The sequence below is a fragment of the Cygnus atratus genome, chromosome 12 (assembly GCF_013377495.2).
Source record: "Cygnus atratus isolate AKBS03 ecotype Queensland, Australia chromosome 12, CAtr_DNAZoo_HiC_assembly, whole genome shotgun sequence".
NCBI classification, from domain to species: Eukaryota; Metazoa; Chordata; class Aves; order Anseriformes; family Anatidae; genus Cygnus; species Cygnus atratus.
Genome location: NC_066373.1, coordinates 21746566 through 21770844, shown reverse-complemented (window position 1 = coordinate 21770844; position 24279 = coordinate 21746566). Strand labels below are relative to the sequence as shown.

General features: G+C 43.7%; 2 protein-coding genes across 2 annotated transcripts in view; one reads left to right on the top strand and one right to left on the bottom strand.

Annotated features, from left to right (window-relative positions):
- Nucleotides 1-3272: 3272 nt before the first annotated feature.
- PDCD5 (programmed cell death 5) lies at nucleotides 3273-10495 on the bottom strand. Its single transcript, XM_035543470.2, has 6 exons — nucleotides 10348-10495; nucleotides 9407-9447; nucleotides 8576-8637; nucleotides 4995-5086; nucleotides 4684-4755; nucleotides 3273-4290 (listed from the first exon to the last, which is right to left on the bottom strand). Exons 1-6 carry the CDS (start codon nucleotides 10411-10413, stop codon nucleotides 4243-4245), a joined length of 381 nt encoding a protein of 126 aa, XP_035399363.1. The 5' UTR covers nucleotides 10414-10495; the 3' UTR covers nucleotides 3273-4242.
- Nucleotides 10412-24279, top strand: part of LOC118246478 (neural-cadherin-like) — a 63038-nt gene continuing 49170 nt past the window's right edge. The window contains 3 exon segments of the mRNA XM_035543614.2: nucleotides 10412-10752; nucleotides 10830-10993; nucleotides 14694-15956. Of these exon segments, the coding sequence (XP_035399507.2) occupies nucleotides 10412-10752; nucleotides 10830-10993; nucleotides 14694-15956 (1768 nt within the window).

Here is a 24279-nt window from a genome sequence, read left to right as displayed (position 1 = left end):
TACGAGGTTGTGTGGTTTTGGATTTAAGGTATAGAGGTGCACAATACAGAATTGTTAGTAAAACTGAACATTTTCACTTAAAACTTTCTTCACCTGCTCCACATTCCCATTAACAAAAAGAAAATGGTAGGATCGATGTTCAGCTATGGCAAGCCAAAAGAGCAAGAGGAAAAAGAGATGAGACTTTTCTTCCTGATGTCTTAGAGTAAGTCACTTATCCTTACCTATAATAAAAACAAGAATTATTACCTTAAAGCCAGGCAATGCTGTTTTTGAAATACCTAGATAATACTTCTAAATTTTACTTAAACTTTTATTTATCTGATTTCCAAACTAAGTATTGAGAATTTAGTTCATCTTAATTACACTATCTTTTACCTAAATGATTCTTGTATCAAGATTTCCTCACAATAGGGATAAGAAAAATCAGCGTAATAGCTTCTTAATACCGGTGAGACTATGCTCCAGTATGCTACTAAGTACAGATTATACTGCTCTAACTATGAGACAGCACAGTGACAGTAAGTTCAGTGTCAAGTCTGTTTTCTTAGTCCCTAATAATGCTAGTGTGGTTGAGGAGCTTTTGAATGACTTTGTGAGATAGGTTATTAAATAACTTTGAAAAGTGTTAGAGGTAAGTATCAGAGGATGTGAACTCTGAATTTACTTACACTTTTTTTTTCCTTCTATTAGAAACAACGTTTAACTGCAATAGATTATGGAAAGCAAGACGTTAAATTATTCTTATCTTTGAAGCATAAAATGTTTTGTTGTACTCTGTGCAAGCAATGAAATAGGTGCAATAACTTGATATGAATGACTATATAATTATTTGATTAATTTTACTCTTAAAATTTAGTCTGATTAGACAAGTATGCATCTACCTGCTATACAGGGATACTCTGCAACTACCTACTTTAGGAAGTGTGGTGGTTTTACTCGGGTGGGTGGCCGATCCACCACAATCGTGCTCTCACTCCCTCTCCTCAAAGAGGAACAGGGAGAAAATATGATGAAAAGGGCTTAAGGGTTGAAATGAGGAGGAGGAGATCGCACAGTAATTATCGTGACAGGCAAAACAGACTCAGCATAGGGAGACAGTAAGATTTATTGCCTATTACTAACAAGCTAGAGAAATGAGAAACAAAGGAAAGAAACCAAAAGCACCTTCCTCCCCATCTACCCTCTTCCAACTCTTCCCCCTGAGCAGTGCAGGGGAACAGGGGAATGGGGGTTATGGTCAGTCTATAGCGCTTCTTCTCTGCTGCTCCTTCTCAATCACTCTCATCCCCTGTGCTGTGGGGTCCCTCCCATGGGATGCAGTCCTTGGTGAACTGATCTGGCATGGGCTTCCAACAGGCAGCAGCTATTCAGTAACTGCTCCAGGTATGGGTCTGTACCATGGGGTCCATCCCTCAGGAGCAAACTGCTCCAACCTAGGTCCCGCACGGGCAGCAGCTCCTGCCAGGTCACCTGCTCCTGCGTGATCTCCTCTCCACGGGCTACAGGTCTGCCCCAGAATCTGCTCCGGCAGGGGTCTTCCACAGGCCGCAGCCTCCATCAGTGTAGGTCCACCTGCTCCACTGTGGTCTCCTCCACGGGCTGCAGCGTGGAACCCTGCTCCACTGTGGTACTCCATGGGCTGCAGGGGGACAGCCTGCTTCACCATAGTCCTCACCACAGGCCGCAGGGGACTTCTGCTCCAGTGCCTGGACCACTTCTCCCCCTCCTTCTTCACTGACCTTGGTGCCTGCAAGGCTGTTCCTCACTCCTCTCACTCTCCCAGCTGCTGTGTGGTGCAGCATGGTTTTTTTTCCTGACTTAAATATGCTCTCACAGAGGCACAAACAACATCACTTATTGGCTACGCTCTGGTCAGCAGTGGGGCCCTTACCTAACATGGGGCAGCTTCTAGATTCTTCTCACAGAAGCCACCCCTATGACCCCCCCTGCTACCAAAACCTTGCCAAGTAAACCCACTACAGGAAGACCTAAGGTTCTAGTCATCTTAAACTCGCTTTTGTATGGAGTTAAACACAACAGAGAACTAATCCACAACAAGCAGTCACTGAGCATGGATGTAGGAACAACAATGTTCCAAAGTGCTACAGATCTCCTCGTCAACTTGATACTATTACATTTGTGGGTAGTACAGATGCCACTGAAAGTATGGACAAGTGTAAAACGTTAAGCCAAAAACTATACCAATACAAGGAAATGGGTTACCTAGGAAAAGTATTGCTGATATATTTTACAGGAACTGGCCACGTGTTAAACTAGTACTTACCTTTGAAAGAACTTTTATCCCCTCCAATGAAAGAAATTTACACACATACCAACAGTAGCTTACTAATGCAACTTAATGCTAACTCGGTGCATATTGCCTACGGTAGCTTTTAACAAAATCTGTATTTTAATATAGCAAACATGCAAATACATTTTTTTCTTTAGAGTTTTGTAGAAAAAGTTCAAATTCACAGGAATTAACTTGTGTTTTCTGTTTTTACTGTATCAAAACAGTTATCCTGTTGAACCCAAACCTATTTAAGTGACCAGGCCATTGCTTCGCTTTTACTTCAACGTTCAGTCTAGGATAAAGCTTATTTCCAAGCATTTTGGACATATAGTTTATGAATAAAAAAGGACTTACATACTGACCAGTTCCAGATAATGCCTAACAACTGATTCAGGTAAACGAAATAGTTTACACGATTCCTTTGACATGCTTAAACAAGCTTATCAATTAAACAATATTCAGAGATATGATGATCAAAGGCTAAACTGGAATAGGATTTGAAGGGAGCACCCCTAGAAGCTTTACCCATCAATCTGCAGTATAAACATGCTAAAATCAACTTCATAACCTTGTTATGATTTGTCTGCAAAGCATTGTTACTGTACAGTCCAGTTTATTTCTGTTTTTGGTAACTGAGATTCTAGAACAGCCTTTTTAGAAGAACAGCAAGGCAATAAAACTTAATGAAGTAGAATGTAATAAACTTGGGAATAGGAATATGAAACATGGATACTTAAGATACACCCAAAGAGAAAACTTTTCAACAATCTGTGACCACACCTTGAAAATCTTCACTGATAAAGGGTCATTTTAAAGTCTAAGTAATTTAGCATACACCCATGAAATTACTGAAGTTAAGGAAGCCTCATTGTAAACAAAACCAAAAAACAACTAGTCTACTCCAAACCAGACAAAAATAACTGTTTAAATACTTTTTAACCACATTTGCACAAGATGAAGAACACACACACTAATGCTCACTTGAAAGGATTTTATTCCATTCCAAAAAAAAAAACCACTTCAGTTGAAATCATACATGTTTCTATTTAATAATGTCAGAAAAGGGCTTTGTGGTAATAGTGTGTTTATCAGCACAGCATTACAGTATTTATCTAGCATCTTTCCATAACCATATTTTTGAACAAGTGTACAGCACAAGTTTTACTTTATGCATGCAGAGTTGCAGAAAATTTAGGAAAACTGCCTTTTTTTAAGTTAGGAAACACTCCAGCCATTTCACAAAATGGAGGTAGTTTTAAGAATATACAATAACAAGTGCCTGAACAGTGCTGTATTACACAGTTAATTTTAACGTGCTTTTTTTGAGATAGCTTGATAATTTCATAGGGAAACAGTTCATTTATGGGTTGGTAACAATTTTACACAGACTGCCTGATAAGATGCCCTCTGATCCACACACCAATAATCGCCACTTTGAAACTTTCACTTTATTTTGTAAATTTCCAGTGAAGACTTCAGAGTCAGAGAGTTGCTGGAGAGGCTTCCTTCAGGGGCTCAGGAAATCTTGTTTCTAACAGTTTGTAATTTAGACTCTGGAGCTAAGTCTTTTAAACTCCTACAGGGACTGGTTGTTCCAAGCCTTACACTTAACTTGTCCTCATGTTAAGGTATGTCCAATAACAGTAAGTTAAGGGTGTGCAGGTGCTGAAAGTACAGCTTACGCACTGAGTAAGGGGCAACAAAACATTCATGCTAATGAAGCAGTGGGGAACTCCACACTGCTCAGGCTTCTTATACTACAAAAGTTTAAGTTATAAAATTCCCTTCTCAGGTTATTTTACAAGACAAGTTCATTTGTTTGGCCTTTACATATATTTATATTAAAAAAAGTAAAGAAACGTAAACATTTTCAGGTTTTCTGTTCTGCCTGACAACTGTTGCCCTTTTTCAGGCCATTTACTTGGCAGACAGTCTAACAGTAGTATTTAATAATCATCCTCTTCATCAGAATCCAATACTTTCCTTCTGTTGAACTAAAATGAAACATACAAAGTGAAAACACAAGGGTCACAGTAAGCCCAACATAGAACAAGCCTTTCAAACTCTGCCCACTTAACAATTAATATATTACAAGGGAACATAAGAGTCACCCCATCACAACCTTCCAGTCCCCACCTGCCATAATGGCACAGTACAAAAGCACAGCAGTCTGTCTCACAACAAAACACCAATATCCCAGGGCTAATATCTGCAAATTAGATTATTGAGAAGGACTTCTATAATACAATCCCAATACTTATCGGTGTGTGTAGCGGTGATGGTAAATAAGAAGTTCGCTTCTATGCTGAACTGAAATGCTACACTACATGCAGTTTTTCTGCTCTCTTTTTAACTACTTAAAATTATATTTAGGAAATGAAGTTTACCTTTACTGTTGTTGTCTTCTCTGTTTGCTGACTCGCTTTCTCAAGTATTTCTATCAAAACTTGTTCTGTTATCTAGGAAAGAAGTAATATAAATACATTCTGAGAGATGTTTAGTAACAAAAAAACTGAATTACACTTTCTCTTCTTGTAAAAGTTGTTTGATAGAATTCTGTAATAGCCTTCAGAAGTTCTTAATTGTCTTTTTTCAGTTAATTTGCAAATATTAAAAACATTCAATATTTTTGAGGGAATTAGGTTTGAAAATGAATGTATGTGAGAAAATAAATTAAAAAAAAAAAGCCATAACTCACCTTTCCAGGTAGCTGTCCATATCTTGCCATCTGTATAAGGTAATTCTCTACTGCTTTTGCTTTGTCTGGTTTCACAAGTGCCAGATTGCTCACTGCAATAAAAAGAGGCTCTATTCAATCATACCTGAATAGCTTCACTAGTAACTAAAGAGTGACACAAGTCCTTATGAAACTGACTTCATGCCAGGGTAGTGAAATATAAATCAAAATCACAGAATCACAGAATTGTAGGGGTTGGAAGGGACCTTGAAAGATCATTGGGTCCAACCCCCCTGCCAAAGCAGGTTCCTTAGAGCAGGCTGCTCAGGTAGGCATCCAGACAGGCCTTGAATATCTCCAGAGAAGGAGACTCCACAACCTCCCTGGGCAGCCTGTTCCAGTGCTCCGTCACCCTCACCGTCAAGAAGTTCTTTCTCATGTTGGTGCAGAACTTTCTGTGCTCCATCTTGTGGCCATTACCCCTTGTCCTGTCCCCACAAACCACTGAAAAGAGGTTGGTCAAATCCCTCTGTCTCCCACACCTCAGGTATTTATACACATTGATGAGAACCCCTCTCAGTCTTCTTTTCTCCAGGCTTAACAGACCCAGGTCTCTCAGCCTTTCTTCATAGGGAAGATGCTCCAGGCCCCATATCATCTTTGTGGCCCTCCGCTGGACTCTTTCCAGGAGATCCCTGTCTTTTTTGTACCGGGGAGCCCAGAACTGGACACAGTACTCCAGGTGAGGCCTGACCAGGGCAGAGTAGAGGGGGAGGATCACCTCCCTTGACCTGCTGGCCATGCTCCTTTTAATGCACGCCAGGATCCCCTTGGCCCTCTTGGCCACCAGGGCACACTGCTGGCTCGTGGTCAACCTGTCGTCCACCAGGACCCCCAGGTCCTTCTCCTCAGAGGTCCTCTCCAGCAGGTTGTCCCCCAGCCTGTACTGACACGTGCGGTTGTTCCTTCCCAGGTGCAGGACTCTACACTTGCTCTTATTAAACCTCATTTGGTTTCTTCCTGCCCATCTCTCCAGCTGGTCCAGGTCTCACTGAATGGCAGCACAGCCTTCTGGTGTGTCAGCCACTCCTCCCAGCTTTGTGTCATCGGCGTACTTGCTGAGGGCAGATGCTGTTCCCTCATCAAGGTCGTTGATGAAGATGTTGAACAAGACTGGACCCAGCACCGACCCCTGGGGAACACCGCTAGTCACAGGTCTCCAGCCGGACTCTGCGCCGCTGATCACCACCCTCTGAGCTCGGCCAGTCAGCCAGTTCTCAACCCACCTAACTGTCCACTCCTCTATCCCACACTTTCTCAGCTTTGCTAGCAGGATGTCATGGGAGACAGTAGCCTTGCTAAAGTCAAGGTAGATGACTTCCACTGCTCTCCCCCATCTACCCAGCTGGTGATGCCATCATAGAAGGCAACGAGGTTGGTCGAGCACGACTTTGCCTTGGTGAATCCATGCTGACTACTCCTCATAACGTTCTTCTCTTCCAATTGCTTGGAGATGGCATCCAGAACAAGCTGTTCCAACACCTTTCCAGGGACAGAGGTGAAACTGACTGGCCTGTAGTTTCCCGGATCCTCCTTCTTGCCCTTCTTGAAGACTGGAGTGACATTGGCTATCCTCCACTCTTCAGGCACCTCTCCTGTTCTCCAGGACCTTTCAAAGATGATAGAGAGCGGTTCGGCAATCACCTCTGCCAACTCCCTTAGCACACGTGGATGCATCCCATCGGGACCCATAGATTTGTGTGCGTTGAGCCCACTCAGACGCTCCCAAACCACTCTCTCGTCAACCAGGGGGGGAGCCCTCCATTTCCCAGACCCTTTCTCCTCCCTCCAGGGTCGAGGAGTCCCGGGGGGTAGTCCTTGAAGCAAAGACTGAAGCAAAGAAAGCATTCAGTATCTCCACCTTCTCGGCGTCTCCCATTACCAGGACACCCCCCTCATTCAGCAAGGGACCCACATTATCCCTAGTCTTCCTTTTACTGTTTACATACATAAAAAAACCCTTCTTATTGTCCTTTATCTATTTTGCAAGCCTCATCTCTAGGTGGGCTTTAGCTGTCCTCGTCGCATCCCTGCAGGCCCTGACAACACTTCTAAACTCCTCCCAAGTGGACAGGCCCTTTTTCCACATTTCATAGACCTTCCTCTTTCTTTTGATCTTGTCGATGAGCTCCTTGCTCATCCACACAGGTTTCCTGCCCCGCTTCCCCGATTTCCTACTCTTAGAGATGCACCAATCCTGAGCTTGGAAGAAGTGCTGTTTAAATGTAGCCCCAGCTCTCACAAGCACCCTTGCCTTCTAGCAACCTAGCCCATGAGATACTCCCAAGCAGGTCCTGGAAGAGGTTGAAGTTGGCTCTCCGAAAGTCCAGGGCAGCAATCCTGCTTCTAGCCTTACTTCTTCCACCAAGTTCCATCTTGAACTCCACCATCTCATGGTCGCTGCATCCCAAGCTGCCCCCAACCTTCACATCCCTAACAAGCTCATCCCTGTTGGTAAGGACAAGGCCCAGAAACACCCCCCGCCTCATCGGCTCCTCCACCACCTGCGTCAGAAAATTATCTTCAACCCACTGTAGGAACCACTTGGACTGTGCATGCCTGGCCGAGTTGCTTACCCAACAGATGTCTGGATAATTGAAGTCCCCCATGAGAACCAGTGCCCGGGATTGTGAGGCTTCTACCAGCTGCTTGTAGAAGGCCTCATCGACCTCCTCCTCCTGATCTGGTGACCTGTAGTACACCCCCACAACAGCATCCCCCATACCAGCCCACCCCTTAATTCTCACCCACATGCTATCCACTTGTCCTTCACCCTCCCCCAGGCAGAGCTGGGTACACCCCAATTGCTCCCTCACATAAGGGGCAACCCCACCCCCTCGCTTCCCCAGCCTGTCTTTCCTAAAAAGGACATAGCCCTCCATGACAGCGTTCCAGTTATGAGAGCTGTCCCTCCACATCTCTGTGATCACAACGAGATCATGGGCCTGCGACCAAACACAGCTCTCGAGCTCATCCTGTTTATTTCCCATGCTCCGCGCATTGGTATACAGGCACTTTAGGGAAGCAGCAGGCGCAGTTACCCCTGGAGGGATGCAAGAAGATTCTGTACGGGGTAACGGGATCATTACCTTCTCTGAGGAGCCCTCGGACAATCCTATGGGACAACTCAGAGGTTTTTCCCTACTATCTTCAACAGTGTCAGCAGTGACAAGTTCCCCCAGCCTTTCTCTATCACTTTTAGCTCCCCTCACTTCCCCCGTCAAACCAAATCCCTTCTTCAATATAAGACAAAGATAAAAAAAGCTGTATTTTTTTACATATTTCTTTCTTTAAATACTTGTTCTTAACTAATTTTGAATCACCACAGTTCCTACTATTAGTTCAAAAAAATTGGATTAATGTCATTCAGAAATCAGTTAACCACCCCCCTCATTGGTATCACCAATTGAAAAGCTGTAGCGGTTTCCACCTCAACAATGTTTTCTATTTTAGCCTCTATACAGGCGTGTATGTTCTTGATTTGAGCAGCATTGAGTACACTAGGTGAGAAGTCTTTATTAGAAAGTTACTTGGATACTTACATCTCGCACGTGCTGCTTGATCAAGAACTTGAGCTAAAATAGTATTTCTTATTTCTGCTTCCCTGTAACAAAAAATTAGCTACACATTAAAAGTGGGATTTCAAACACCTAAAATAATATGTGCAATACAATAAAATTTACAGAAGACTTTCCATTCATGTAAGTGACTTTTTGAAGTCCCTTCAAACCCTACATTTATATGGTTTCTTCTATAGCATCTTCTGTCATGGAGAGCTGTACATACATCAGCAATAACGTTACTATATAGCTGACAACATCTTGCAAGAAATTGAGATGGAGTTTACTACTTACACCTTATTAAAGTTGATTATTACATCCTGCTAGAAAAACGAAAGCCATGCTACCCCCTGTAAAGATTCTAAATTAATTTCAATCTAGAATTTCACCTAAGGTAGTTTGTTAGAGCACGAGTAACAAATAGTCTGTGCAACTCCAAGACGGAACTAAACCTCATCACTTATTTAGCAGTTTTCAGTAAGTCTTCATGTACTTACTTGCCTAGGTGTTCACAAAACCGGAATTTTACTTTCAGTATTTCAGTTAATACAAGCCACGACTGTGCGCTCTCACCTCAACTTCTCACAAAAGTCTGGCTCTTTAAATATATAATTTTACTTTGAAAAGATGAAAATTTACTTTTTTTTTCCTTCTTAAATCTCTCACATTTCTGTTTCTTTGTTGGTGTTTTTCCAAGATCAAAAAATTCAGACGAGTATTCCAAAGAAACACAATATTAAAAAAGAAGTTAGGAAAAGATTCAAAACTGTTAGATTTAAGACACTACCAAAAGTCAACAGTTCCCATTTATACCTCTGTTTTGCTTCCTGTTGCGACGGATCAGCAGAAGAATCCTAAAGAATGAGATCAGAATAAAATACTATTATAATTCAAGGACATTCCACACATGACAACAAGTTTAAGTATTTTAGCAGAAATCAGTATCAGCCAAACCTGCCTGACCACAAACTAGATCCTAAAAATAAAAATCTACTGCCCTAGTAAATACATGTGCCACACTAGTTGTTGCTTTCCTCACAAAGCAGTAATGCAAACTAGTCTGGTGACTGCTGCTACTGGGTCTAGCCACAGATTGTTCTAGGTTTGGACATTAAAAGGCCTCCTGGTTAAATCTAAGACAATAAACTTCCCTGAAGCCCAGAAAACAGACAAAGACATTAAATCCTTTAAAGCAACCTATCGAGAAATGCAATGCAATGCTTTGCATTTATCAATGCAGAAGAAAACACAATCCTACCTGAGGATTTCAGGACTAAATTGGCAGGTAACTATTCAGAAGTAATAATGAGATTAAAGTGAACCTAACGTTGCATCTGCACCTCAAATTTTACAGGTGACACTTTAAAGCGTGAGAGCGGAATGGGAAATCTGAGACACTTCAGCTCCCAAAACAGACGTGACTGAAAGGACAGGTGGCAAGGACCCACACCGCTGCGGGTGGCAGGGACAAAGGCGGGCAAAGACTGCGGCCAAAGACTGTGTGCGGGGCCTGGCGGGGCGGGCAGCGCCCCTCAGGGACCTCCTGCTCCCCCCGCAGCAGCACCAGGCGGCCGGGGGCCCCCGCCAGCACCTCGAGGCCGCAGCGCAGGGACCGCCAGGCCGCTGCCGCCTGACCCGGTCCGGGCCCGGAGCTTTCACTCAGGGGGACACCGCGCCCGTCCCCGCCTTGCTGAGGGCAGCGGCGGGACAGAACCCACGGCGGCAGGGAGCGGGGTCCCCCGGCCGCGCCTTACCCCGTGCTTGGCCTGCAGCTCGGCCAGCCGCTGCTGCCGGAGCGCCTCCAGCTCCTCGTCCGCCATGGCTGAGGGCGGGCGCCCAGCGCTGCGCCTGCGCCACCGCTGCCAACGCGCGGCCGAACGCGGGGCTTCGCTGAGGGGGACCGGGGAGTCGCGTGGGGCCTCCCCGGAGCTGCCCGGCGCTGGCAAGAGTGGTAGTGCGGGGGGCTGTGAGCCCTCACTGGGGTCTTTTTCTGTCAGGGGGTTGCTCTCCGTCGCTCCCCCACACGTCGAAATGGTTCTTTGTCCCGATATTGAAGGCTCCGCGCTGGACGGAGCAGCTCACGGGGGAAAAAAAATTCCCGCTGGGCAGAGGGATGGTCCTTCAGCAGGTTGCCGTGGGCAGCGTTGCCCGAGCTCCTGGTCAGGGAGCTTATCTCCTTGAGACCTGTCCAGTTGGTGAACCCGCATGCAGTTCAGTTTCTGTAACATGACTGCAGCTGTAGCAGTGGTGGTGGTGTGAGAAGAGCACGTGGGAAATTACAGCTCCTTTTTCGAGAGTGGCTGACACAGCTGATCGATGCTCAGGGAGCCCGAATCAGGCCAAACCAGGCCAGGATGCCCTGCGGCTCCACTTCCATGAGGGGTGCTTATCTTATGCCAGGTAAGCTGCTACTGGGCAGGCAGAAACAGTTTTGCTTTGGTGTGCCCGTTTGTCTGTATTGGTGCAGCTTGCCATAATAGTATCATAGTGCTTCAGCAGCGTCTTCATCTGTTTTCCTAAAAAAAAAAAAGGGGGGGGGGGAGGGGAGGAGGCAGTGCTTTGGTTATGTTTCCCACACGTGCTGCCTTGACTTATTTCCACAATTTGTTCAGCTGTGACTCCCCAAGGAATAACTTGCCATGCTCTTACCACACCTTTCCAGTTCAATCTGTGGTTGGCAATTAGGACTAAAAAAGAATGAAATGATACTGCTTCCTGCTCCTCAGTCATGAGGTCTGGCCCTCTCAGGAAAGAAACCAAGGGTGTAGGAAGCTGACAAAAGGAGCCAGCCTTCATCAGACTGGTGCATTCATTCTGGTACAAAGTCAATCTAGTATCTAGTCAAAGTGGCTGTTGCAGGCACACTCCCTTGAGAGCTTCCGTCACATCAAATGGGTAACTGTCATGGAATCATAGAACTGGAGAATGACCAGAGTTGGATCACTGAGTTCAATTTTGATATCTGAGATTATGCCTTTTGATGTTGATCATTCACGCGTTCTTTTTAAAGGCTATATTTTTTTAGTCATACTTAAAGATTTTACTTAACTAAAGAAACAACCTAAACACCAAAAGCTGTTTTTTTATAGGTAAGCCACAATTTTCTAAAAATAGAGGTTTCTATAGAAATACATTACCAAGTATTTCTAGTCTAGTTTTAAAAAATAACAAAAAGTATCAAGGGCCTGTTTCATTAATACTTTTAATTAAGACCTGCTGCAGTGAATGCAGAGACAGTTAATGGAGTGGGATTAATTTTTCTTGAGTGGAGCTTTCCATGCTTGCATGTTCGATGTGGGTAACATGAGCCTGTCAGTCCTACCTTAAAACCTTGCATAAACCAAATAGCAGCCTGTCCATCGTGCTTATACCTCGCTATTGCTAAATTTAAAATCAGGGTCTGTTTCAGGAGCATGTGGATTTAGTTAGGTTTTGTTTTTTACTTCCATATTAGCAGCAGAGGGAGCCCTAGTTCTACAAAAGAGTATTTGTTGCTCATTACGCTATAAAGCAAAAACCACAATCGTTGTTTTTTTGCTGTGCAGTATGTTCTCACAGATGAAGCTTTAATCTGCATCGTACATCTCTGTTGCTGTAAATTCATGCTCCATTATACCACCATATGCTTTGATTCAGTCAGAGAAAGCTGCAGTAATCCTAATACTTCATCTAGCTTTACAGATATTTGTGTTGGGTGTTTAGTTGCATATTGTTTGCTCACACACTTAAAGGTTATGTCTTAATAAGTTGTTTTAAATGGGTTTATTAGTGTGAGCTGGCAGTTGATGAGTTTTTATGTTTTGAGAAGGTATCATTGTAGTTATTGTCAATTACAGTATGAGTTTCAGGAATCAAAAAAGGAAGGTATGGTTTGTTTTAAAAAATCTGGAGGCATTTTAAAAAATTGGAGGCAAACGCAACCCAGTGCTTTGAGTTGTATTTCATTTTTGTCTAGTCAGCTGCCTAGTTTTTTTCATCAGCTTGGAGATTATATATCAATACCTCTGTAAGCTGAACAGTTGTGAATGTGGAAGCATGAAGGAATAGATACAGGTTTTTCAAAACTGGCTGAGTTATTTTAAATTGTATGTAAGTGCTATGTAGTTGTTAACTACACTAGATATAAAACATACTGTGTAGAATATAAATGTTACAGATAGCTAACTACTATATACAATCTATATAATTACATATTGCTGTAATTATGTACTATAACATATAAATTAGATATGTTATACATACTACATATAATCTCTCTATACGATATAAATATATTTGGAGCTATAAGCATTTAGTATATAATTAAAGAAAAAGATTTTAAGGATTTTTTTGGGTATGTACTGTTTTGAGTTACTTTAAGAGATATAATTTTCCAGTGATAACTGGGCTATTGAATGCTTCTAAATTAAATAATCATTGAAAATTTACGCTTTGTTGCTTGGCCAATGAGGGCTTAAAAGGTGAAAAACAGGGTTCTGTTGTGGTAGTTAAATTTTAAACCACTTTGTGTGGCTACTATTTTGCCCTACCTGAGACATCAGGTCAAATTTCACAGATGTAAATGAATATCAGCAAATTCTATGGGAGTTAAAATTCATGTCATCAGAAGGCAAGACTTTATTTCAGACACTGGAGGGCCCAAGAAACATATTTTTTTTCACAAGGTTTTGATCTCTATAAATAATACTTCTCTTTCAGTAATGCCTACATTAGCTTTATAATTATCCTTAAAAATTACACTGTATAATAGTAGTAACAAACGAATGGCAACAAATGAATAAGCTAATAAACAAAACATTCTCCTTCTACAAGCAATTGTAAATCAAATCAAATATCTACAGGTATGACAACACTGCAAAATCTGTGTAGTAGTTCTGACTGGGAGATAAGCTAGAATTCCATGCTTGATTAAATCCTTGTTTAGTCATTTCTGAACTAAATTGTAACCATCTAATTAGTTGTTATGTGTGTGATCACATCATGCCTATTCCAAAGGGAAGCCATAGAAAATCTTTCTTTTAACTCACATTCTATAAACACATTAAGGCTAATAAGAATTACTTGCATCTCAGCAATCTGCACAGGCGCTTCAGGAGTGGGCTCTAAATCAATAAATCCAGTCTTGAGAAACATTGTGCCCTGTTGAGGTCACAGGTTTACAAAGATTTGTATGCAAAAATATAAAAGTACAAGAGAATAGTCCTGGAAATCGAATGACATGGACATGTGAGTCAGAGATGTGCAATCTCAGACTATAAAAGGCAGGAATAAAAGAAAAGAAAAACATTATTCATTACATTTATGTTGATAGATTTTTTTTTTGTATTACATTTTTTTTTCCAACTCTGGCATTCCTGAAACAATATACAGCAAATGTTTCGAAGGAATATAATCCATATGGTGCCATGAAATCTGCAGAGCACACTCAAACTTCTTCTTGTACTATACATGTAATTGTTTGATACTGAAGCCTGTAAAATCCTTGAGAGTATCCTAGAGAATTCAGTAGGAAGTGAATCAGGGCTTAAGTCCAACATCTGTAAAGTGCTTGAGTTCATGCCTGACTTTCAGCCTTTTGCAGTATTTCTTTAGGATTCTCACCCATGGATTTGCTGTGCTACAGAAGTGCCAATAGTTTTTGGAACCTGGCTGAAGTCATTCATGTGACTTTTATTGCTTAAGATGCTATCTTTGCCTTATTTTTTTAAACATTATATATATTTTTTTATTATTATCATGACTTTAAAGCATAAATGCTTTTGGTTTTTGGCCAAAGGCTTATACCTTAGATTATTCATTCTCTTTCTGGGTAAAGTATCTGTGCTCATATGAAGCAGCTGTGTTTAATGAGCTGGAGCACAGCAAAACCAATAAAACGCTGCATTATCAGCACATATATGAAGTGAGGGGAGGACTACAACTTTTTCAACTTTTTTTTTTGAATTGTAATCATATCATCACATTCTTTCATAACAGTATTAGATGTATTGTAAAATTCCTGCAAGATGAATCGCTTATTTGTTGGCTTGATTCATGACAAATATTGACTGTATTGTCCTACTGTCCTTTCTTATGGACTTTAATTCGTACCATACTTAAGATTCAGGCCGTCCAAATAAGCTTCAATACGGATGGAGGCGGGACAGGCTGGGTTCGGGGGAGCTGTGGCTAGCGGACAGCTCCCTGCCGTACCCCCCGCGGGGCCGTGCTCGCAGGAGGGCGCCGCACGGTGACGGCCCCAGTCCCCGCCCCGTCCCGCGGCGCTGCCTCCCGGCCGGCCCGGCCCCGGGGGCGCGGCGATCGGACGCGAGGCCGCCCCCCCCCCCGTCCCTCCTCCCTCAGACCCCGCGCGGCTGCTCGCAGCGCCTCAGCGCCCGCCCGGTCGCCGGCATGGCCCGGCGCGCGGCCGCCTGCCTGCTGCTGCTGTGCTGCGCTCTGCCGCTGGGCTCTGCCCGCGCCGCCCCGCAGAGGACGCCGTCGTTCGGCGGGCGCGTGGCGGAGAACCGCCCGGCGGGCACGCGCGTGCAGGGGCTCAGCGTCCCCCTGACGCGCCTGGGCGCCCCGTCGTGGTGTGCCCAGGTGCGGGGCCGCCGCTGGCGCCTGCAGCTCCTGGGCGAGGGCCACGCGCACTTCCAGGCGGCGCTGCACGCCCGCACCGCCCGCGTCTGGCTGCGCACCCGCCGCCCGCTGGACCGCGAGGCGCGCCCGCTCTACGCCCTCCGCCTGGCCTTGCGCTGCGCCCGCCGCCCCGCCGCGCCGGCCGCGCCGCTGGCCGCCCTCACCGTCCGCGTGCTGGACGCCAACGACAACGCCCCGCGCTTCGTCGGCGCCCGCCCCGCGCGGCTCCGCCTGGACGAGACGCTGCCGCTCGGCTCCGCCGTGTGGCGGGCGCGCGCCGAGGACGCAGACGCGGGTGCCAACGCCGAGCTGCGCTACTTCGCCCTCCCGCCCAGCGAGCACTTCTTCGTGGTGCCGCGTAGCGGGAGCGTGCTGCTCGTCCGCTCCCTGCTCCACCTGCGCGCCCCCATCCCGCTGCGCCTCTACGCGCGGGACCGCGGCCGCCCGGCGCTACTCAGCGCCCCGCTCGAGCTCGAGGTGCTGCCGCAGGCCAAGCGTCTGCCCCCGCCGCCCGGCCCCGCCGACGGCCCTCAGCGCCGTCGCCGGGCCCCTTCGCTGTCACCGCCGGTGCCCGAGGACGCCCGCCCCGGCCGCCCCCTGGGCCGCTTCGAGCCGGCGGCCCCGGCCGTCGAGGAGTCAGCGCTGCCTGTGGAGACGGAGAGCGGCGCGGCGCGGCCGGCTGCCCGCCTGCACGGCCCAGGGGCGGCCGGCGGAGAGCGCCTGGGGCGCGGCCCGGAGCAGCAAGGTGGGTGCCGGGCCCCCGTCCCCGCGGTCCCCGTCCCTGCGGTCAGCCCCTCTCCTGGTCAGCAGCCTCGTGGTCCGCCTGCCGGTAGCGCTAAAGGAGCCGAGGACCACAGTTTGGTGAGCAGGGACCCGCAGCTGTGTCATGGCAGTTATCGGAAATTAGCAGCTTCAGCTCTTAAAGTTCTTTGTCGTTCATGAGCAGCATACAGCAAATTTATAGACAGTTAAATAGCAAAGAGTGTTACTTGTGTCATACACGTGCTGAGGTGAAGCATGCCCTGCTGCTTACAGCCGAGTGTCTTCCACGAAAACCCTTCCCGACCCTGTGCACATTCGACTGGAAGCATGCAGCTGAAGTTGAGATTTGAGTCGGTGCTGAAGTTAGGCATGTCTGACTCACAGGTACAATGCGAGTTTTTGCAACATTGGTGCTTTTGTATTTATGTGGCCGCTCTTTTAAAACAAAATATCAGACGAGTCCCATGTGCACCATTGAAATGTCATGCTTCTGATTTAAATTGCCATCAGCATTCATGGGGGCTTACTCAAGTTAAATAGGATAGCAGATTTGATTTGTCTCTGACTGATTACATTTGGTACTTTTAAAACTTCTTTTTAGAAAAAAAAAAAAAGCATTGTCTTGGTTAATATTTTCCACCTATCAAAACGCAGCTTAGTTTAAGCATACTTTCAGTTCATTGGATGGTGAATATCTCTATCCTTTCATGTCTTCTTGTTGTTTTGCGTAACCGCAACTTTTGTTAATCACAGAGCAGCACAGGCAGGAGATGTGGAAAGCTTCCCTCAATATTCCTTTCCCTCCCTCATCTTTTTGGTTTTCTGACTGAGGGGCAAGCCATAGGAGCAAGAGGCAGTTCATTCCTTGGTGCCTATTAAATCCCCGAGGATGCCTGCAGGGATTCTAATTAGCGCTGACAGTTTCAGTGACACAGATGTATCTCCCTGTGAAGTGGGGCAAGATCACCAACTTGTTTCACTCAAGTCCTGAGCAACAGCTCTCAGATCTTGCTCTCGTTTATGTTTGACTTTTGTTATGCTTATCACAGTAGCATATTGATGTCAGTCCCTTGTACCCTGCTTGCACAGTGCTCTGGCTTGAGCTTTGGCTGCTAACCAGGAGGCTGATGGACCAATTTCCAGAACACAGATGCTTGCTGTGTCCTCTCTTCACTGAGCATTCTTCTTCCTGAGCAAGGCTGTACGCCAACGGGACTGTCATTACTCAGAGGCAGTGACAATATCTATCGGGTCAATCTGAGTGTGCTTCTGGGCTTTTCTCCCTCTCCCTCATATAGCTCCAGTTTCAGCCCTTTGTTGATGCCACAGCTCCCTCTGTCAGGATCAAGAAGATGTTGTTAGAAAAGTGGTAGCTAACCTTGCCACAGGTTACGACAAGTCTCACTTTTGTGATGGTTTTCGCTCTCATCTAGTCTGAATATTGAAGTCTGAGATTGCCTGGAACAAGGCTTGTCATGCTGTCAAGCCAGAGATGTGTTTTCTGAAGCAAGGTTTGCTAACCCACTTAAAAAAAAGACCAATAAACTTTAACTTATTTTTAGGGATTTTTTTTTCCTCTGTCTTGAAGTTCTAGTAAATAGCTTGTGTTTTCCACTATCTTGATATATTACTGCTGGTAGGACCAACTATATAAATAATCTTTACAGAATATGTAGAAAAGAGAGACTAGGCAGAGAGCAATTAATTGTACACAGTATAAATGGTGTTCTTTAGATGCTAGTGATTGTAAGTTTCTTTAAAGGAGCCTAAACTGAAAAATATGACTGTATTAATAATAATTTTTTTGATCAGGTAATGGTTAACAATGACTTAACACCTTTAAAACTCAAGTTGCAGAATGCTTGCTTTTTCATTTTATAGGAGTTACAATACATAGATACTTGAAATAGATTTAGAATGCTATGCCTCTTTCCTGAAAGATGGCTAGCAGAACTAGAAGTTTCAATTAAACTGTAATAAGGACATAAGGACCATGTACAAGATTGCAAAAGCTCCAGGAGAGAAAAAAAAAAAAAAAAAAGGTATTTACAGAAGTACAGAAGTGAATTTTCAGGGTGACTTCAGTGTGTATCTTTTCATGGATACTTGATATTTTGTAGACTTAGTTTTTAACATAGTTTGTCTTTTCTGGAAGCAATATACCAAGGCAATATACCATACCATACCAAGCAGCAACAGGAAATCTGGACCTATTGTGCAAAGTGCCAATTTACTGTATGAGTTCTGCTGTACTTGCAGAGGAGGAGATACAATCTTGTTGTGTAGTTCAACTTCAGGTGAGTTCCTTATGTGAACTCTTAGAAGGCAGGCTTAAAATCTTGCAGAGGTTAGGGAATAAATAAATCACAGATCAGTCAAGCCTGATAGATTTCATAGTTCGTGGCCTCTGCCTCACGTCTTGGGAGCTGTGCTTAAGCAGCAGGGGTCCCTTCCCCAGCTGCACCAGGACACGGTGTGCTATACCTGGCCATGTACCTTGCTGACCCTGATGCTGCCTTGCTGACTGGCTTTCCAGCTTGGCCTCAGACGCACCTCATCGCTGCGCACTTGTCTGGTGATGGCCGAACTGCTGGATGAAGCAGATTTACATCACAGGACCTGTCTGACTCTTCTCGCTCAGTGACATTGAGGTCCCTGCCTACCTTGCTGTCACTCTGTACTCCTAGTTCACCTTCAACAGGCAGAGCAGCCTGTCCTTGCTGCTCCTTAGCAGTTGAATTCTGCAACTTCAGCAGCAGCGTACATACAGTTATATAAAATATTGTCTCTACCTTGAGAAATATTTTCTCTGCCTTGAGAGCTTAAATTGCTTTGTGTAGATGCTGGACAGGAATGGGGATGTAATCTTAAAAGAGCTGAAGCCACTAATCTGAAATTAAAATATGAACCAACAGTATTTACATTTTTCATACCTTACAAATATGTTGTTAAAATACAAACAAAACCAAAGAAAAACACCAGGAAGACTTGTACTTAGGTTCAACAGAATTCCTAAATTCCAGGGCTTTACTTCCTGAGCAATTTTTTTGGTATGTGGTCCTTGATGAGCACATTCCTTTTGTTGACCCCACTGCTCATCCAACCCTGAGCCATGTTCTTCAGTTAACCTTTCCTGGAAGAAGTGATGGTTATGCTCATGTTTTCTGGAGCATTTCGTTTTTTATCCCATATCAATTATTAGGGCACAAATAATTTATTTAGTCTTCACCGAAGCATAATACTGTTTCAAGTTTTTACCCAGTAGATAGAAGGTAAAATACCTTAGATTGTTATGCACATTAATATTTTAACATTGAGCTAACATCTAATTTGAGACGGAGCCATTATTATTTCATTAATGCTTGGGGGAAGTGCATGAAAGATCCCATCTCTCTAATCATCTGTCATCTCAAGCTCCTTTGACCTTACTTCATCCACAGGCATTAGTCGTGTAATCCCCTGTCGTTCATTTTTTCTTACCAGAGGATTTACTGAGGGTGATGTTTGGCATGCATTCCCAATAGTTAACAGCAGTCACTTATATTTGTCCCATTTAAATCAACATACAGAGTGGAGGTACCAACAATTTTAGTGATGTGTATATTTTAAACCTTGACGGTTTTCATCCTTGGAAACCGAGGATGATCTGTTTTAATTTTATCTGCAGCCTTAGTCCCCTGCTAGCAGTATCAATTCTCTCTGGATCATCCCTAAGTACTAAGTAACTCCTGGTTGATCTTTTTCTTCTACGATTCTTATTACCTTTTCTTTTATGAATTATTTTAACAGTTATACATCAAGCAGGGCTTAAGCTGAAATCATCATCTATCATCTGGCAGATGTGTTCCTTTAACCCACAATGGGTTTCACGCTGTGAAGTTGAAAGAAAATGTACGTTCTGTGCATGTTTGGCACAACTGTGGGTGTTTACAGTTTTGGGATGTTACCCATTTGTGGTAGAAAGGAATATCTAAGGAAGCTTCAAAGCACCGTTTTGATGTTTATTCAGTCTGAACATTTTGATGCTATGTACCTTCTATGGCAAGCAGTCATTAAAAATATCTTTATGAGACTACTGGGATTTGAGCACTGAAGCTGTTTAGATCTTCTGGCTGTTTATCATCTCAAACATCTAGTTTCTACAAAAGTAATAAGCTTTTTTTTTTTTTAAAGATCTAACTGAATTTCAGTTACACAAACTTCAGTTACACAAATGTGTTAATCTGAGGGAAGCAGTAAACTATAGAGCGTATAGATAGGATCTTTCTTAAAGCTGGTTTCTAGCATAACAAATTGGATATTGATTCCATGACTGACATAGCAATTATGTTACACTTTGATTATGAAATAGTTTTATTTCAGTTTTTGCTGACCTTTCTTTTTACAGTTAGTCTCAGAAGTGAAATCCCCAAATTTGTAGAAAGACTATCTCAAAACTTTTTTGGTATATTCAAGTTTAGATTTTAGAATAAAAGAGGCTGAGACTTATCCCATAGTGTGGTGGTTTTGCTGTGCTAGGCAGCTGAACACCACAACCGCTCTCTCACTCTCCCTCCTTAGAAGAGGAGGGGAAGAAGTAAAGGAAAGAACAACTCACGGGTTGAGATAAGGATAATTTAATTAAAGGGAAAAAATAATTATTAAGGAAAGATTATTATTAATTAAACAATTTAAACTAAAGGGGAAAAGGGAGGGGGAAAGGGAAAAAAACGAAACAAGTAAAGGCTATGTGGAAGCGCAGAGGAAAGAAATTACTCTCTACTTCCCACAAATGAGCGATGCTTGACCATGTCCTTGAAGCAGGGCCTCAACGCACGTAGCCGGTGTTCGGGAGGAGGACAGATGTTTTCGCAACGAGAGCCCACCCCTCCCCTCTTCTTCCTTTTTCCACCTTTTATTGCTGAGTATGACATATGGTATGGAATATCCTTTTGGTTGGTTTAGGTCAGCTGCCCTAGTGATGTTTCTTTCTCACTTTTTTGCCCACTCCCTAGGAGGGTTAGAGAGAGTCCTGATGCTGTGCCAGCACTGCTCAGCAGCAGACACAACACTGGTGTGATACCACTGCTGTTCTAGCTACAAGTGCAGAGCACAGCACTGTATGGGCTGCTGCAGGGAAAGTTAACATCCCAGCCAGACCCAGAACACATAGTAAATTTTCCTTTGACTTCCAAATGTTTGGTTGTAAACAGGAAACAAATTCAGTGTTTGGAAGACTTTTTGTTCACTTAATAATATACAGTATTCAGACATGAACTCCACTTTTTTTTTTTTTTTCCTTATTCTGGTAAGAGGTCATAATTCCTTACTAGGAATTAGATGGTTAATCTTATGCATATAAAGAAATTCTACACCTTTAAATGGGAATTGCATATAGAAGTATTAGATTTGAGAAAGCTGTTCCATTTGGTTTGACTATTTGAAGATACATAGCGGCCTACAACACTTCCATACGGGGTGTAACAGTAGTTATTAATACATTATGCTATGGAGGTATTTCACAGTTTCAGGTTTGCTGCCGTTTTTTAGAGTTGCAAGGTTTCCTGCAAGATGGACACCTGCACGATGAGCCAACTCAATGTTCCTAGCCCATTTTCAAGGCTAGAGTTTGGAAAAATGGCTGGTGGAAGAACGTGTATGTGGCTGTGGTGATGGAGGCTATGGTGAGGAATCCACCTGAAGGCTGTGGTCCAGGAGAGAGCTGGACTGGATGACAGACCAGATAAGAAGGAATGGGTGCTGATTAGGTGGGGGTTTTGGGTGTAGAAAAGTGGTACTGGGAATGGATGGTCAGGGCTATGAGGGAACCTGAGAACAGAGCAGGAAATCTGGGGCAACAGAGAGGAGGGCAGGTGGAGGGAACTGGGACAAGTGTTAAGGAAGGGCCAGCTTTGGGATAAGGACAGTTGGGGGTGGTAGAGCAGAAGAGAGTTGAAATAGATAGGAAGGCTTTGTATATGTGACAGCTTACTCCTCACCACAGCTTGTAATGGAACCTGAGATTCTTCAGTCTTTCTTCCGTGGTGGCAATAAATGTTTGTGAAGTCTCACAGTGAAGTATCCTTTCTCCCTGGAATAACAGTGCACTTAGAAGATATCACTTTATTGCTCTTCTCTAGCTCTAGTGAGAGGAGTTCTCATTTGAGTGGTATGAATTGGCTCAGTTTACTGATGATACATGTACATTTTGATACAGGATATGCTATTATAATCTTTCTCTTTTTTACTATTTTTTTTTCTTGAAAGTTTAAATTAATCAAGGTTTCCTGTTTTTCATGTATTTAGGTTTGAAGATCAGGTAATGCTAGTTCAAATGACTTTCTGTGATGCAGAAGTACAGCAGCTGTGCTTGTGAGGCTGCTGATTTCGGTGGCATTTTTTTTCTTGCACACGTTGGGCTACAGAGAAACAAGCCAGATATTTCCCCCAAAATCTAAACAAAACTTCAAGAGGTCTTCCCGTCTTAAACTAGTCCAGTAGCTGCTACCTGTTAAGCAAAGTCCTCTCATTATAATGCTTTTTGGTAATCAGTCACCATTAATTCAGACACATGATTTGTTATCTAAGGATGTCTGTTGTGATTATTAATTTGCAGTCATTTATTTCACATCTGGGCATGCTTGGTTTTTCTGCCTGCTGCTGTCAGCAGATGGATACCGCACTGGGATGTCCCTGATAAAATGGTTATCATTTTACTCTCTTTTAACTGGTAATTTATGTTAAGATCCACCCTGCCACGATCATGTAGCTCTGACTCTTTCTTTACTTTTGTTTTCTGGTTCTTTTTTTTATGCTTTAACTTCTCTTTTGAAAGCCAGATGAGGGTAAGGACATGACAGACTGTCATTATGCTATCTACAAAAAAGATGAGGCATATTAGGAGGGAATGTGGGCTGTCCGCAGCTTGAGCCCATCAAAGTTATCTGTTTAGAAGGTTTATGTTTTATGAATGAGCAAGCTACTGTACTTAAAAGTGGCCTGTCATATACTTCATGAATTTTCCAAAATGACAGTAGAGGAATGTTTGTACATTATTGCTCTTTTTTTTTTTTTTTTTTTTTTTTTTGAAGGCTATATGGTATGATTGGGTACAATAACCAGTAGCTTTTACCTCATGGTGTGGCATGAAAATGGGAACAGAGTTTTCTCCTGATTGGAGCTAGAGGCTTAGGACACTAAGAATTTTTCTGGAAATGTATCTTCCCAAACTTGAAGTCAGCAGATAATTTACATGAAGAAATATTGTGAGAATGAGGTTTTAAAAAAGTCCAGTGTGATATTTACAAAGCCCCCTCAAAGCAGCAATGCTTTCTCAACCCAAACCAAAATATTTCATAGAATCATAGAATCATAGAATATCTCGAGTTGGAAGGGACCCGTAAGGATCATCGAGTCCAACTCCTGGCACCACACAGGTCTACCCAAAATTTTAGACCATGTGACTAAGTGCACAGTCGAAACACTTCTTAAACTCTGGCAGGCTTGGTGCAGTGACTCCTTCCCTGGGGAGCCTGTTCCAGTGGGCGACCACCCTTTCGGTGAAGAACCTCTTCCTGATGCCCAGCCTAAACTTCCCCTGCCTCAGCTTCACACCATTCCCGTGGGTCCTATCACTGGTGACTAAAGAGAATAGATCGGCGCCTGCCCCTCCACTCCCCCTCATGAGGAAGCTGTAGACCGCGATGAGGTCTCCCCTCAGCCTCCTCTTCTCCAGGCTGAACAGGCCCAGTGACCTCAGCTGCTTCTCATAGGTCTTCCCTTCTAGGCCCTTCACCAGCTTCGTCGCCCTCCTCTGGACACTCTCCAACAGTTGTACATCCTTTTTGTACTGTGGTGCCCAGAACTGCACACAGTACTCGAGGTGAGGCCGTGCCAGTGCAGAGTAGAGCGGGATTTTATTTGTCCTAATTCAAATAAATAACAAACCCCGAGTTTTCAAAAAAACATTTGTATATCTAAGGTAAATGTGTAGAAGTTGGAGCAACTTCAAAAACAAAAAGCAAAATACTAACTTGAATAGTTAATTTTCTGATAGATGTAGATGAGAATGCATTAATGATATTGACTTAAAGGCTTGCAAGACTTCTAACACCCTCAAAATCTCCATTTAAAATAAATTGAAATGACCTAAAAATGCCAGAGCAACCTTGCTTCTTACTCATAATTGTTTAATCATAATAATACAATACCTTTTCCCTCAGTAAATTCAAGGCATGTACCATATTTGTCTGCAATTGTAGAGACATGTTCACTCAAGTAAATATTCTATATTGACAGACTTTAAAAATCAGACTGTATGGCATTGT